At 41.5% G+C, this 14,843-nt stretch overlaps 1 protein-coding gene across 1 annotated transcript in view; it reads right to left on the reverse strand.

Annotated features, from left to right (window-relative positions):
• Nucleotides 1–426: 426 nt before the first annotated feature.
• The window catches only part of LOC107573476 (neoverrucotoxin subunit beta-like), a 32,164-nt gene continuing 17,747 nt past the window's right edge, over nucleotides 427–14,843 (reverse strand). Inside the window, exons 3-6 of the mRNA XM_016259909.1 lie at nucleotides 9,900–9,992; nucleotides 8,045–9,760; nucleotides 6,618–6,718; nucleotides 427–1,141 (exon numbers count right to left, since the gene is read on the reverse strand). Of these exons, the coding sequence (XP_016115395.1) occupies nucleotides 806–1,141; nucleotides 6,618–6,718; nucleotides 8,045–9,760; nucleotides 9,900–9,992 (2,246 nt within the window). The 3' untranslated portion in view covers nucleotides 427–805. The remainder of the gene's footprint in view (nucleotides 1,142–6,617; nucleotides 6,719–8,044; nucleotides 9,761–9,899; nucleotides 9,993–14,843) is intronic.

The raw sequence follows: 14,843 nt of genomic DNA on the forward strand, positions 1-14,843 counted from the left end.
CCTCCACTTCATTGGCCGCACCCAAGAAAAATCCACAACAATATCCAACACCCAGATAGGCTAATCTTTTAGAAGGGAACAAAACAAAGCCAATAAGAATATCCTTTTCTCAATCTCCCTACTTCCTGGTCCTCCACATTCTCAGCCCAATGCCTAAATAGTCTATTCTCCTGGAAAGGAGATAGATCAACGCTTTCCTGGTATAGTCTAACAGGCGTAGGCCCGTGCACGCATCCTCAGTCTCCCTACTCCAAACCTTCCTAGACGGGTGCTAGGTTGTTGGGAGCTGTTGTAATTTTTCAACAGCTAACCTAACCCACACTGTTATTTAATTAGGCATTTACTGTGAACATAAAGAAAAAAACATTTGTGAGCAACTTCAATAACTTGGCATATGAAAACACAGTAATGACTCAGAGGCTTGTGTCAGACCAAATCAAATTAAGCACTTTATTGTCAATTATACATGTAAATCATGTTTATTTTTACTTCCGAAAAGTTTGAAACAGAATATAAGATAAAGAAAAGGGAAATTACAGATGGACACAGATCATGATAAAACAGAAAACAATTTTGAATATTCCATTACTGAAATCACTGTTTATTGATTGGCTTATAGATTCTTTATATTTATGTAATTTTGCATTAATGGAGAGCCTATGGTTTCACTTATCTGAATACCAAACATTATAAGGCAAGGCAATTGTTCTATATGTTGTACATGTTTAGTACATGTTTAAAATATTTGATTAGTTAAATTGGATACTGTCAATAACAGATTTACAATTTGTGTTGCTGAAGGCATCTAAATGAAGTAGAAGCCTAGATTATCAATTTCATTTGCAAATCTCGCTGCAATTCCATAACACTTTCCAGATCTCACATCAACCCTCACAGGCTCCCCCAAATCTTTACACTTGATGGAGAATGTTCTTCTTTCGCCAATGCTTTTTTCAACCACAAATTCCAACCCATGGACTCTGTCCTTATTCCTATTTGGCCATATTGTTGCAGAGACAATTGTATCATTGTTAAATAGAAATTCTTGTACTTTCAGATTATTGTTGACACCAACATTGAATTTTTGACCATTGTTGAAAATCGCCTCCATTCCTTTAAACCTGGAAATCACTGTGGAGCTCTGCAGTGGCACAGAAAATGCAGAATGTTATTTCAGAACCAGAAAATTATTGTTATTAGTGCATTATCTTATACATTAAGCATGATAAACAAATGGGGAAAAACATTTTTGAAAGTTATTTTATTCACTTCATGACAAGAAAAGACTACTGTTTTGAGTAGTCAAAATCACTGGTTTTTATTTCGTTAACCTTTCCATTATTTAGGGGGCAACAAATAATGAAATATGAAGTGTAATAATTGGCTACATCAGTGTTTTGATCATCGTTCTGGATATGATCCAGATGTAATCTTTAATTAAATAAATTTTCGCAGATTTATGTTCAAAATTTTGTTTTGCATTGATTAAAATGCATTCGCTTATACTAGGGTTTTAATGGTACACAAGATTCTCAGTTCAGTATGTACCTCAGTTTTTTAAGCCACGGTTTGGTACAATTTCGGTAAAATTAGGGGGAAGGAATGTAAACATAAAATTGTTTGTCTTTTATTAACATTTGTAAACATTAACAGTTTTACTTTATTTTAAATAAAATACCTGCTTGATTATAATTATATATATATATATATATATACACACATATAAGAATAAAAATAATTGAAAAATAAAACAAACATTTTCCAATAAATAAAATACTCATCAAATAAATTAAACAAAACCATTGCTATGGTGATAAGAGAGGGTCTTCAAGCTCTGGCCACAATGTCATTCACAAGCAAGAGGCTAGACTAAGCCAAAGAGTACATTGTACAGACTAAAGACTATGGGCGACCGATCGCTGAATGGCGGCAAAGTACTGCAGGAGTGATATGAGAGAAGGCAGCATTGTATGCTTTCGAGTTTCTCGCAGTACATTGTTGTCATACACCGATCGGTCAGACCAGCTCCGCAAAAGCGCAGAGCGGGCTGCGCTCAAAGTGCGAGGTGAAGACTAAACAAACTTGCAATCCTTCTTCAAAGGACTTTTTTTCTGATTTTTGTGGCCAAAGTGACTGAATTTGCTGCGGCTTTTCTCAAAATGTGCAGAAATATTTGCGGCATTCTAATTTTTTAATTTAATGTAAATCTACATGGAAATCTACTACAGATAATGTTCTTCTAACATTGGTACTACTTTGCTAACCTTGAGAATCATTGGAGGGTTCCAGACTAACATTTGAGGGCAGCAAAACCAGTGCCACTATGGCATGGGACATTCCTGACATATTTGTGGCAATTATTATGTTTTGGCTGTTAATCACACAACATCTGGTTGGTGAAGCGTGCTCGCTCTCATTGGCTATCGCAGGCAGCAGCCTGATCATGAGTTGTAAATATAAAACATAAATAATAATAATAATAATTAATTACATTTATATAGCACTCAATAGCCGAGGTCACACCTCTACGCTTTTCAAAAGACATCCTGGGATTTTTAATGACCACAGAGAGTCAGCACCTCGGTTTAACGTCTCATCCGAAGGACGGTACTTGTTGACAGTATAGTGTCCCCGTCACTATACTGGGGCATTAGGACCCACACAGATCACAGGGTAAGCACCCCCTCCTGGCCTCACTAACACATCTTCCAGCAGCAACCTAGTTTTCCCAGGAGGTCTCCCATCCAGTTACTGACCATGCTCAGCCCTGCTTAGCTTCAGTGGGTAACCAGTCTTGGGCTACAAGGTGATATGGCTGCCATATCATGGTTGACATCTATCAAGATGGTGGTGCCCTGTATAGCAGTGGCTACTCTGTGTCAGACAAGATAATATACAGTATTTAACTAAATTTGCACATTTGATAACGAAAGCCAATCAAACACGAGAATAGTTTACAATCGCTGTACCTTGCTCAAACTTTGTGCATCCGGCTTATCAAGCAACTTATCCAGCAGTTTACTGGCTTTGAAACTCAAAATGCTCTGTGAGCTTGGGATTCTATGCCGACAAGACCCAGACGGCCACTAGCACTAATCCAGACAGTGTTTTTATCATCACTGGGGAATTTAATCAGGCCAATCTGAGGACTGAACTACCACATTACTACCAACAAGTGAACTTTGCGACCAGCCGAGATAACACACTAGATCGGGTTTACACAAGCATCAAACAGGCATTTAGGGCAGTCCCCCACCCCCATTTTGGAAATTCTGACCACCTCTCATTTATGCTAATTGATAAAGCAATGAATGGGTAGTTAGCAGTTTATGGGGGAGTCATTTGTGGTCACTCTGTATGCTGGTATGAAATAGTCAATAAACATTTACTATGAATGCAGATAACGTGCCTAATGCATCTATCTGTATTCACTGACCCTGGATAAATAGTCTTTACACAAATAGCAGTCTCATATAGCAACAACCTAATGCCAAGGCCTTTGCGGAAAAAGGTTTGGTTAGCTTATATTTACGTCCACTTGGTCGGGTGATCGATGGACAATGTTTTCCACTGGTATCCTTCTGCTCGCAGTGGGAGTAGACTGGATTGCTTTCCACAGTTGCAGAGCTGCACCGAGTGCTTGAGGTTCACTGCTGGTTCTTGTGTAATCCAGAGAACTGTACGTCAGGCAATGGTAGATCCTCAGGATCCTCTGCAGGTTGGAGATACTTGAGTTGTGCATTTCAGATGCTGTTTGCTGGAGCCAAAGTCCTCTGCAGATGTACTTGATCTGCTTGAAGGTCCGTGAGGTGGAAGGTTTACTAGCAATAGTGTAACCTTAATCGTGCTGCTGTTCTTTCCTCGTCAGGTCAGAAACTCAGAACAAGGGTGTGTTCACTTGGGAAAGCTTTTATTCTTTCCCATTGGGGAGAGGATTACTAATTCCCGCTTTTCCAAATGTAGTGATGTGATTGGGTCACATCATTCCCGGTGTCCCTCCATCCCTTCTGACCTTTCCATCCTGTGGAGCTTGTTGGATTTTGCCAAAATACATAGTTAAATAAAACAATGTCTTTAGGACCTTGGAAATACTTTATTTATTTTTCAAACCTTTCTCAAAGTCCTTGTTGCGATGTTCTGAGCTCATAGGGTACAAACTTGATGTGAATTGGTTGAGGAATCACCCAGATGTATCTTTCAGTGTTAGTGGGTGAGATCACATTGGCTGTTATTCCAGGTGTAGTTTCAGCTGTGTGCACAGTTCCCTGGATGAATGAGACGTATAGCACAAATTCCTTACAGTATTCCTGTCCATTTTTGGTGATTTCAAGCCAATGTGTGTATATAGATTGCCTCTTTTGGGGCCTTTCTTTGTCCTTGCTGCTGGCCAGAACTGGTTTGGTGGCCCTGATGGCTCAGGTCATTCACACCTTGGCCCCAGGCATAGAGAGCAGAGGTGAAAAATGGGCATTGGTGATTGGATTAGCCTTTGATTAATGAGCTGTTGGTGTAGTCTCTCTGGCAGTCTCGATTACAATAGTCCTTTAGTTATTGTTGATGATCCTATTGCACCCTCTTGTCTTAACCATCATGGGACAAAAGGATTCCTGTTGTGACGTGTGTCTGCTGTTCACTACAATATCCATAAGTGTGGAGAATGTGACTGCTTTTAAGAATATCACGACACGTTTCAACCAGAAACCCTGGTTTACCAGAGAGGTTCATAAGCTCTTGAAAGCACGTAATGCTGCATTCAAGTCTGGGGACAAAGATGCTCTTAGTTCTGCCAGAAACAACTTGAACCGGGGTGTGAGAGCAGCAAAGAGTGCTTATGGACAGAAAATCCAGTGTCACTTCTCTGACACAAAAGATATCATGCAATTTTGGCAAGGCATCAAATCCATCATAGATTACAGGGCCTTCTAACCTTCCAACCTACATTTAACACCTACTTCAGCCATTTTGTGCAAAAGAACAATACTGTAACAATGAACCAGGATGATGCAGTACTCTGCCTTAACCCAGCTGATGTCCGAAGGATGCTACCTAGGGTCAACCGAAGAACAGCACCAAGTCCTGACAACACACCAGGTTGTATACTCAGGGACCATCTGAGACCATCATCCTGAACATTGGGGTCCCCCAAGGATGTGTCTTGAGCCCACTGTTGTTCACCCTGATGACTCCGGAATCGGCTTACAGAGAAGTTAACCAACTCGTCGTCTGGTGTGACAACAACCACTTGTCACTGAATGTCAGCAAGAATTAAGAGGTTACTGTGGACTTCAGGAGGAAGCGAATGGTTCATAACCCTCTCATAATCAAGTAACATGACATGTGGCCAAGTATGGTGACCCATACTCGGAATTAGTGCTCTGAATTTATCCCATCCTAAGTGCACACACACACACACACACACACCTTGAACACACTCCCAGAGCAGTGGGCAGCCATTGTTTTTGCTGCAGCGCCCGGGAGCAGTTGGGGGTTCGGTGCCTTGCTCAAGGGCAGCTCAGTCATGGTATTGACCTACACCTACCTACACTCCCTGCCAGTACGAGACTCGAACCCGCAACCTTTGGTTACAAATCCGACTTTCTAACCATTAGGCCATGACTTCTCTCAATGGCAGCATCGTGGAGTCCGTGAGAAGCATCAAGTTACTGGGGGAGCATATCACTGAAAAATTGTCATGGAGCAGCAATACCATCTCTGGTCAAGAGGGCTCAGCCGCGCCTTCACTTCCTAAGGCGGATGAGGAGAGCAAACCTTCCTCCTATCCTCACAACTTTCTACAGAGGCACAATAGAGAGCATTCTGACCAAAATCCTCTCAGTCTGGTATAACAGCTGCACAGCCACAGACCAGAAGTCCCTCCAGGGAGTAGTGAGGACAGCAGAAAAAAATCATCACAACCTCCCTCCCGTCAATACAGGAACTACACCTGTCCCACTGCCTTAGCAGAACCACCAAAATAATCAGAGACCCCATCCATGGACTGTTCACACTTCTGCCATCTGGCAAACACTACAGCAGCATGTGATGCAAGACAGCAAGATTTAGAAATAGCTTCTTCCCACAAGCTCAACTTACATTAACAATAGACAGACATGATGTCTGTTGGACTGCAGAGACGTGCACATGCTGACTGGATCACATTTTATTCTTTATTCCTATGCTGCTACTTTGAATATCATTTCAGTGCATTGTTTTACACAGTGTTTAAAAATGTCCAATATATACACCAACTCAGTGCAATACGTAATTGTATAGTATTTATTTTAATTTATTTTATTCTTGTAAAGTTCCAGTATATATTTAGATTGTCTTACATGACATTTTTAATTTATAATGTTCTATATTTTGTCTGTTGTATATGTCCTTCTGTTGTTGTCCTGTTCTTCCTGCTTTATGTTAATGCCTTAAATTGTATATGTTCTTACTTTGCACATTGAGCCCTGGGCTCAGAGAACGCATTTTGTTCGACTGTACACTATTTGTTTTATAGTTGGAATGACAATAAAGTACACTTTGACTTTGACTTTGATCATTATTATCATTACTAGTACGTTCATTCAATACCTTTACTTCAGTACCATTTTGGTTACTCTACCCACCTCTTCTTCGTAATACATTTTGATTTCCTTAATGGCGCTGATGGAAGGAGTTATAAAGCTGGTTTTATAGCCTCCTCCGCCACCCACAAACAGAGGATGTTCTGATAAAGGAATTAAGAGGAAAAAAACAATGGATACATTAATACAGCAGCAGAATACAGTTTATTATTGATAGTTCAGTTGTTAAAACAGCGACAATTGGATTTTAAAGTAGAATATATCCTTTAAGTTTAAAATCCAGTCACTGTCTCATCCTTGGGTAGAAATATAAATACATTTAACCCCTTAACTACCACTGTCCCGCCAGCGGGACACTTGCCGTTATACATTTAAAACAATTACTGTATATCTTAAGCTAAACCTAAAGTAATACTGACAAACTATAAATCATGTGAAAGCTGTTACTGCTGGCGAGTGAGACCGATTATTTGAGTACAGATGACTGGTGAGTACGGAGTGTAATGTAGAGTATAATGTTCATTCATATTTATATGTAATACAAATCAGCTTATTTTGTGGACCAGGATAATTATAATGTTTAATGCCAATTGATGGTCGTCTTTTTATTTGTCTCATCTGCATTCTATATGCACAATATTAGAATTGCTGTCTTGTGCAAGTTGAAATACATTTCATGGTTATTTTGTTCAAGATAGAATGGTTTACACAAGGTGTGCCCAAACTTGGTCCTGCAACGTTTACCTCCAACCCTAATCAAACACAACTGAACCAGCTAATCAAGCTCTTACTAGGCATACTAGAGACTTACAGGCAGGTGTGTTGAGGCAAGCTGGAGCTAAACTGCAGGACACCGGCCCTACAGGACCGAGTTTGGGCACCCCTGGTTTACACTCTTATATTATGGATATTGAGGTGTTCAACACCTCAACAACAAGTGCTCATGTCTGTTCTTTATGATATGCTCCCTATTTCAGGACAACTACAGAGACAAATGTGCATGACAAATGTGCAGAGTGCCCAGGACCAGGACTGAAAACTTGTTGTATGTACGTGTATGTGTAAAAAAACAGAAGTATATTTTTGGGCTTAACCTGTTGAGGGACAGTTATAGAGTTTCATTTGTTTTTATATAATGTTGTCAATCCAAACAATAGCTGCATTTACATGGACCAAACTAATCCTTTTGAATATAATAATATATATTAGTCGGAACTAAAAGAAAAAAAGGTCATGTCACCATATCACACAGAATTAAAACGCCAATTCTGATTGAAATTGTGTTTGATTGAACAGGGTGGAATAAATATAGACAGCATTTACTGCACATAGCTTCAAGTGCTCATCATCCCATAATCAGGACCCAAAATAGATGAAAAGAATGATTGTAAATGTGGCTACTGACTGTGTGAATGTAGAAAATATCAATGAAAAAGATTAATGCATCAAAATGTGTAGATCATAGTTACCTGTAGAGGGATTAGGAGTGACAGTATCACTGGCTTCACTCATTCCCACTTTATCCACTGCTCTACACCGGACTGTGTACTGCTTTCTATATGCCAATCCAGTCAGAGTAATGTCTTTATCAGTTGTTTCGATGCTGATCCACTGTTCATCGCGACCCTCGGGACTTGATTTTAGCTCCTTGTATTCCACTCTGTACTTCAGTGTTTCTCCAGTTGGGGACTCATGCAGTTTCAGGGCCACAGTTTGGACCTTGACATCTCTCACTGGTGGGAGAGGCTTGGAAACAAGCTGGTACTTTGTGTCTGTCAGTCTTCCTTTTTCATAAAGATAGATGGAGGAGCCTAGACTGGAGGGATCAGAGATGGCAGAAATAATAAAGCGGATTCTCTTGTTTTTTTTATTGGCCTCTGAAAAACTTCTGAATCTAGATATGTCTTCTCTCATATTTGTGATGACATTGGGATTATTAAACCACTTTTTAACAGATGACACTGGAACATTGTTTTCCTCATCTATCTCTTTAAACTTGTCAGATTTGAGAAATTCCTTCAGGGTTGAAAGATACGGGTCTTCATACTGGAGAGAGGTGAAAGTCAAGCTCACCACAAAATCAGTATTAGGATCAATGAGTATGGAGTTAAGACAGTCTGGGTCTTCCATTTTGATGCCCTTCAATGTGTTAGTGAAAGACTTCAAGAGGTTAAGTTCAGACTTTGCATCATTTAACCACTGATTAAGCTTGCCAACATTAAATGGGGAGCTTCTGTGTATCCTTAGGATGTCTTCCAGTGACTTCTCCTCCATTCCTCCTTCTCGAATTGCAGGCAAAACCCTGCCGAATGCTTTCAGGAGCATTGATTTGTAAATCTTAAATGAGCTCTGAAATGAGCGCAGCCTCTCTTTGATGTCACTGAAAGCATTTACCAATGTACTTTCGGAAAGGTCGTTGCATATCCTCTCTGCCTCCAACAGTCCCTCCATTATATCTTCAGCACTGGAAACTATGCTTGTGCTGATTTCTCTCTCCATTCGAGCTGCCCTTGTATCCAGAAGATTAAGGGGATACAGCCAGACTTTGATTGGAACCATTTTCTGATGATTCTCCTTCAACAGAGTGGGGAGCTCCTTGAACAGATTCAGGGCCTCCATGTATGTGGTGGGGTTCTGCTTAAGGCTAATGTCACCATGAAATGTGCAGGTGATCTTCTCAGCTCTTTTCTTTTCAAAATCTGTCATTTCCAAAGCTGCTTTTCCCTCAATGGAAAATAAAGGGATCTTATTGACCATGAGATTCAGTTCTCCCTCAACCTCCTGTTTGTTTTCCTCTTCTGAAATTGTCTGATCAAACACCATGAAGGTCTGAGCTCCATACAATACTGCTGTGACCACATGAGTCGCGGTTTTCTGGTCAAACACCTGAGGATAGGTGATCTTGCCCAAATGGGTCATAGTGAGCTGTTCAAATCTTGAGGTTTCACTGTGATACATTGTTACTCGGGACTGTTGGTTTGAAGATTTAGTGTCACGCAGGAACTTGGCAGATCCTCCCACCTCCACGAGCCCACCCAAGAAGCTAGCCTTCAGGGAGGCACTTACATCTAGGAGACTGGCCTTACTAGACATAGAGTCAGAGCTACTGAACTTCAAATCTGTGAGTGGCTGTGGACGACTGTCCAAATTTTCACTCAGGGATTTCTTATCCCACAGAGTAACACCTGAAATGAGATAAGATTTTAACAGTTATGTATGAGGAAGTGATTTTAAAGGTTTTAAAGTGTTGCTACAGAAGGACTCGTTTAGCAACATTTGGTGAAGAAGGAATATATAAGTCTGTTTTGTTTGTTCGTAAAGCACCTGGAATGAAGGAATCCTTGCGGGAGTCATACAGCATACCAAGAAACAGAGGTCTTCCTAGGGCTGCCAGTTCAGTGGGCTGTGATTCCAGTACTATAGAGTAAAGAAAACAAAATGTGATATTTATGGAAATTTAATTATTTATGATTATTTTATAAATAAGCCACAGTATATGACTGTCCACTGCTGTGGGTGCCTCTCCACAGTTTGTAGTGTGTGTGTGTGTGTGTGTGTGTGTGTGTGTGTGTGTGTGTGTATTTCACACACTACTTTCACTACTCACTGCTCTTAATGTGCATGCTCACAACTGGATGGGCTAAATGCATTGGATAAATTCTGAGAATGGGTTACAATAAATATATATAAATATATTTAATTTTGTTGTAGACTGAAAACATTTGGGTTTGACATCAGAAGATGAATATGAGACAAGAGATCAACATTTCAGCTTTTCAGCATTTATTTCCAGGTATTTACATCTGGATCTGATACACAACTTAGAAAATAGCACCTTCTGTTTGAACCCACCCATTGCTCGTGACCAATTATTTGAACAGATTGACTTAAAAATTGATTTAAATGAATAAGACTTAATATTTTGTTGCAAATCCTTTTCTTGCAATAACTGCATCAATCCTGTGACCCACTGACATCACCAAACTTTTGCATTCTTTTGTGATGCTTTTCCAGGCTTTCACCACAGCCTCATTCAGTTGTTGTTTGTTTTGGGGGGTTACTCCCTTCAGTCTCTTCTTTAGCAGGTAAAATGCATGCTCTATAGGGATTAAGTCTGGAGATTGACTTGGCCAGTCTAAATCCTTCCACTTCTTGCCCTGATGAACTCCTTTGTTGCTTTGGCACTGTGTTTTGGCTCATTATCTTGCTGCATGATGAAGGATCTCCCAATCAGTTTGGTTGCATCTCTCTGTAAATTGGCAGACATGTTTTTGTAGACTTCTGAGTTCATTTTGCTCCTGCCATCATGTGTTACATCATCAATGAAGATTGAGTCTGTCCCAGAAGAAGCCATGCAAGCCCAAGCCATGACATTACCTCTGCTGTGTTTCACAGATGAGCTTGTATAAACATACATCATAAGCAGATCCTTTTTTTTCTCCAAACTTTAGCCTTTCCATCACTTTGATAAAGGTTAATCTTTGTCTCATCAGTCCATAAAACTTTTTCTCAGAATTTGAGTCTCATCTCTGTACTTTTTGGCAAATTCAAGCCTGGCCTTCCTATTGTTCTTGCTAATGAGTGATTTGCATCTTCTGATGTAGCCTCTGTACTTTTGTTTATGAAGTCTTCTCCGAAAAGTAGATTATGATACCTTCACTCCTTGTTGCTGATGTCACTAACAGTTTTTTAGGGTCTTTCCTTACAGCTCTCACAATGTTTCTGTTGTAGCAAATTAGCTCAAAACGGAAATGTATATAAATAATTACAGTTAATTATGATTAATTACAATTATTTATATCAGCTGCCAGTAGTAACTGTTGCAGATTTAAATTGCCATCAACCAATCTGTTCATCCAGCAAACATTCCATGTAAGTTCATATCCACTCTAGGAAAGGATATTTCCGTAGCCACAGAAAATACTTTCATACAGTATTAATGCATTAGAGCATGTAGTAAGGATCAAAATCGAAAAGGGACATTAATTTGCAAGGCAGAATCAGAAACTCATGTAATTTGTGCACAAATTAACTAAATACTAACACAAACTAGTCTAACGAACAAACAAACAATCACTCATACCGGGGAAAGTGCAAATGAGACTTGATGGATGAAACCATCAGGAAAAACCAGAGAATGAAGCTATGAAAAGAGTCAGTTAATCACCTGAGTGAAACCATTAGCACCGTTTTAGAATGGGGTCTACAGCTTATCCTAAACCTCTGTTTCGTTTAGTTAAATGTATGATGCTTGCATTGCTGTGGCCTGGAACGAGCGTACGGATGCAGCCTCGGATGAAAGTCTTGATGGTTTGGAGGTTCAGTGGTGTAGGATTTGCGATAACCTTCTTCCGGGTTTGAAGAGTGATGAACTCCAAAGATGTTCTGACTCGAGGGTGAATGGGAGTTTCTTCCCAGTGGAAAGTGAAAAAGAGCTAAGAGAGACATCAGCTGAGATCCTAGGATCTTTGGTGAATGGAAAGTCAAGGCCGAGGCCTGGCAGGAACTTATGGATTGCAGAAGCATCCTAGCTCATATACTCATCTTCTCAGAGTCTAACAGAACTGTAGACTGACTGGCTATTGTGTTGGAGCCCACCGGGCATGCCCGCACCAGCTCAGGCTGTCCACACGGGCCGCAATCAGAGGGTTTTGAACTGTGCATGAGCCTATTAAGGTCTGATAAGATTCACACCTCTCAGTGTGGGCTTGTCCAATGAGAAAGGCCAAGCGGGAGGTTGGAAATACTGGGGAGTTTTATGAACCTTTGTGTGAGAGCATGGTAATTTGCCTATGGAACTCAATTGGGTGTTGATGCAAAATTACTAAAGATTCTTAAAACACTAATATATTGCATAGGTATAAACATATAATATACACTATCAATTAGATCATCTGAAGACGAATTCATAGAGACCAAACATGGTATATGTAAGGTTACATGAATGAGTGTTTCTATCATGAGCATGCATAAAACAGTATAAAATACAAAAGACAATATACAACAACAGTAACAACATACACAATGACCTGAAGTACATGTGTGTTCATTCATAGAAAGGTTTTTCTATGAATTAATTAGAGAAGTGTCCATTTTTATGGACATTGTGTATTTCCTGAGGTTAAATGAATTGTGAGTTGATCTGCCCACATTCCTTTGGCCAATAAAACCAGTGATATCAGCATTGGTTGCCATGGAACCAGAGGCCTTTTCTGCCTTTCTGAGGTGTTAAATGCATTTCGGGGGAAGGGTCCAAAGACCCTCAAAGTTGGTTTGTTGATTGAGGGGTGTTACAGAGTATTTGTTACATACATATAACTTTAAAAAATTGTGTGTCTGATTGGTCTAGACGCTACACTGTCATCAACTGCTGATGTTTTCCTTGGTCTGCCCGTTCGAGGTCTGTTACTTAGTACACCAGTGGTTTCTTTGTTCCTCAGGACATTCCAAATGGTTGTACTGGCTATGGCCAATGTTTGTGCTGTGCCTCTGATTGATTTTCCATCTTCTCTCAGCTTCACAATTGCTTGTTTTTCACCCAAAGACAGCTCTCTGGTTTTTATGTTGGTTACACGTTTAACTATAAATGCAGTCTGCACAGGCAAAACCCAAATCTGAAACTGACCACAGACATTCAGTGCTATTTATTGTTTGAATAATCAATGTAATAGGACACACCAGGGCAACAAAACACACCTGTCAGTTACATGATCCAATACTTTTGGTCACATGAGCAATGGGTGGGTTCAAACAAACGGTGCTATCTTCTAAGTTGTGTATTAGATCCAGATGTAAATACCTGGAAATAAAAGCTGAAATGTTGATCTCTTGTCTGTTAAACCCAAATGTTTTCAGTCTTCATCAAAAGAAAAAAAATGGCCTCACAGTTCCAATAATTTTGGAGGGGAGTATATATATATATATATTGTGGCAGGAGGGGCGGGGGTCAGCGAGGCCTGCATCGGGAGAGAGGATGGAAAGAGACAGTCTGGGTACGCGAGCGACCCGGGAAGACGGGTGTAGATACACGGAAGCCAGTTGCATTCTGTTTGTTATGAGTTATTGACTGTGAATCTTACCGCGCTGAGTGAGCGCCGTGGTGTGTACAGTGCGGGAAGGAATTTAAATAAAGCTCGCGTCCCAGCAAGCCGACCCTGTCTTCTTCCTTCTACCTTCGTGAACATTTGTTACAGTGGTGCCGAAACCCGTGAAGGAAGAAGAACGCCGTCACCGTCATGCAGTCCACCCCAGGATCGCCATTTGCGGAGGTTATCCAATCACTCGCGGGTCTTCACCAGGAGCAGCATCAGGTGCTGCTGGGCCTGAGGGACGATCAGGAGCGGCGGTTCCATGCCCTCCTCCAAGCCCAGCAGGAAGACCGCGAGCTGTTCCGGAGCTGGATTGACCGGGAGGTTCGAGCTGGGGGACCGACATCTGCCCCAGCCCCACCCCCCCATGTGCCTCTCCACAAGATGGGGCCCCAGGACGACCCCGAGGTGTTCCTGGACCTATTCGAGAGGTCGGCAGAGGCCGTGGGGTGGCCGGAGGAGGACTGGCCAGTGCGGCTCATTCCCCTGCTGTCCGGGGAAGCGCAGGTGGCCGCACAACAGCTGCCAGTCCAGAACCTCCTGGTATACCAAGACCTCAAGCGCGCCATCCTCCAGCGGGTCGCTAATTTTAGGGACAACTTGGCCAGGGTTTAAAGCATTATTGGGGCATCTCTGTGCAGGTGTCTCTTGGGAAGAAAGAGCGCGGCAGACGGGGGCAGTCGCGCAGGTGGGAGAAGTTGAGCTGGGACCAATGGGGACTGAGTCAGGCGAACGGAGGACATGGTGAACTACCCCTTAATGTCGGTGGCTATTCAATTTCGGGGACAAAAGCCTAGAGTAGAGGTGGCGGTTAGCCTGCACCTCAGGCATCCGCTAATTTTAGGGACAAATTGGCCAGGGTTTAAAGCATTATTGGGGCATCTCTGTGCAGGTGTCTCTTGGGAAGAAAGAGCGCGGCAGACGGGGGCAGTCGCGCAGGTGGGAGAAGTTGAGCTGGGACCAATGGGGACTGAGTCAGGCGAACGGAGCCCGGTGGAGGGGCGATGATTTTCCCCTGGAGCAGTCCCAGGATGAGTCGCTCAAAAATGCGTTCGAGCAGGTCCGCTCCATCGACGGACAGCTTCTCCAACCCGCTCGACCACTCTCCTATCCGTATTTTGCTATTTTAAAAGACCGGTTGTATCGAGTGACCCAAGACACTCAGTCAAAGCAGGATACA

The sequence above is a fragment of the Sinocyclocheilus grahami genome, unplaced genomic scaffold (genome assembly GCF_001515645.1).
Source record: "Sinocyclocheilus grahami isolate Dianchi unplaced genomic scaffold, SAMN03320097.WGS_v1.1 scaffold1955.1, whole genome shotgun sequence".
NCBI lineage: Eukaryota > Metazoa > Chordata > Actinopteri > Cypriniformes > Cyprinidae > Sinocyclocheilus > Sinocyclocheilus grahami.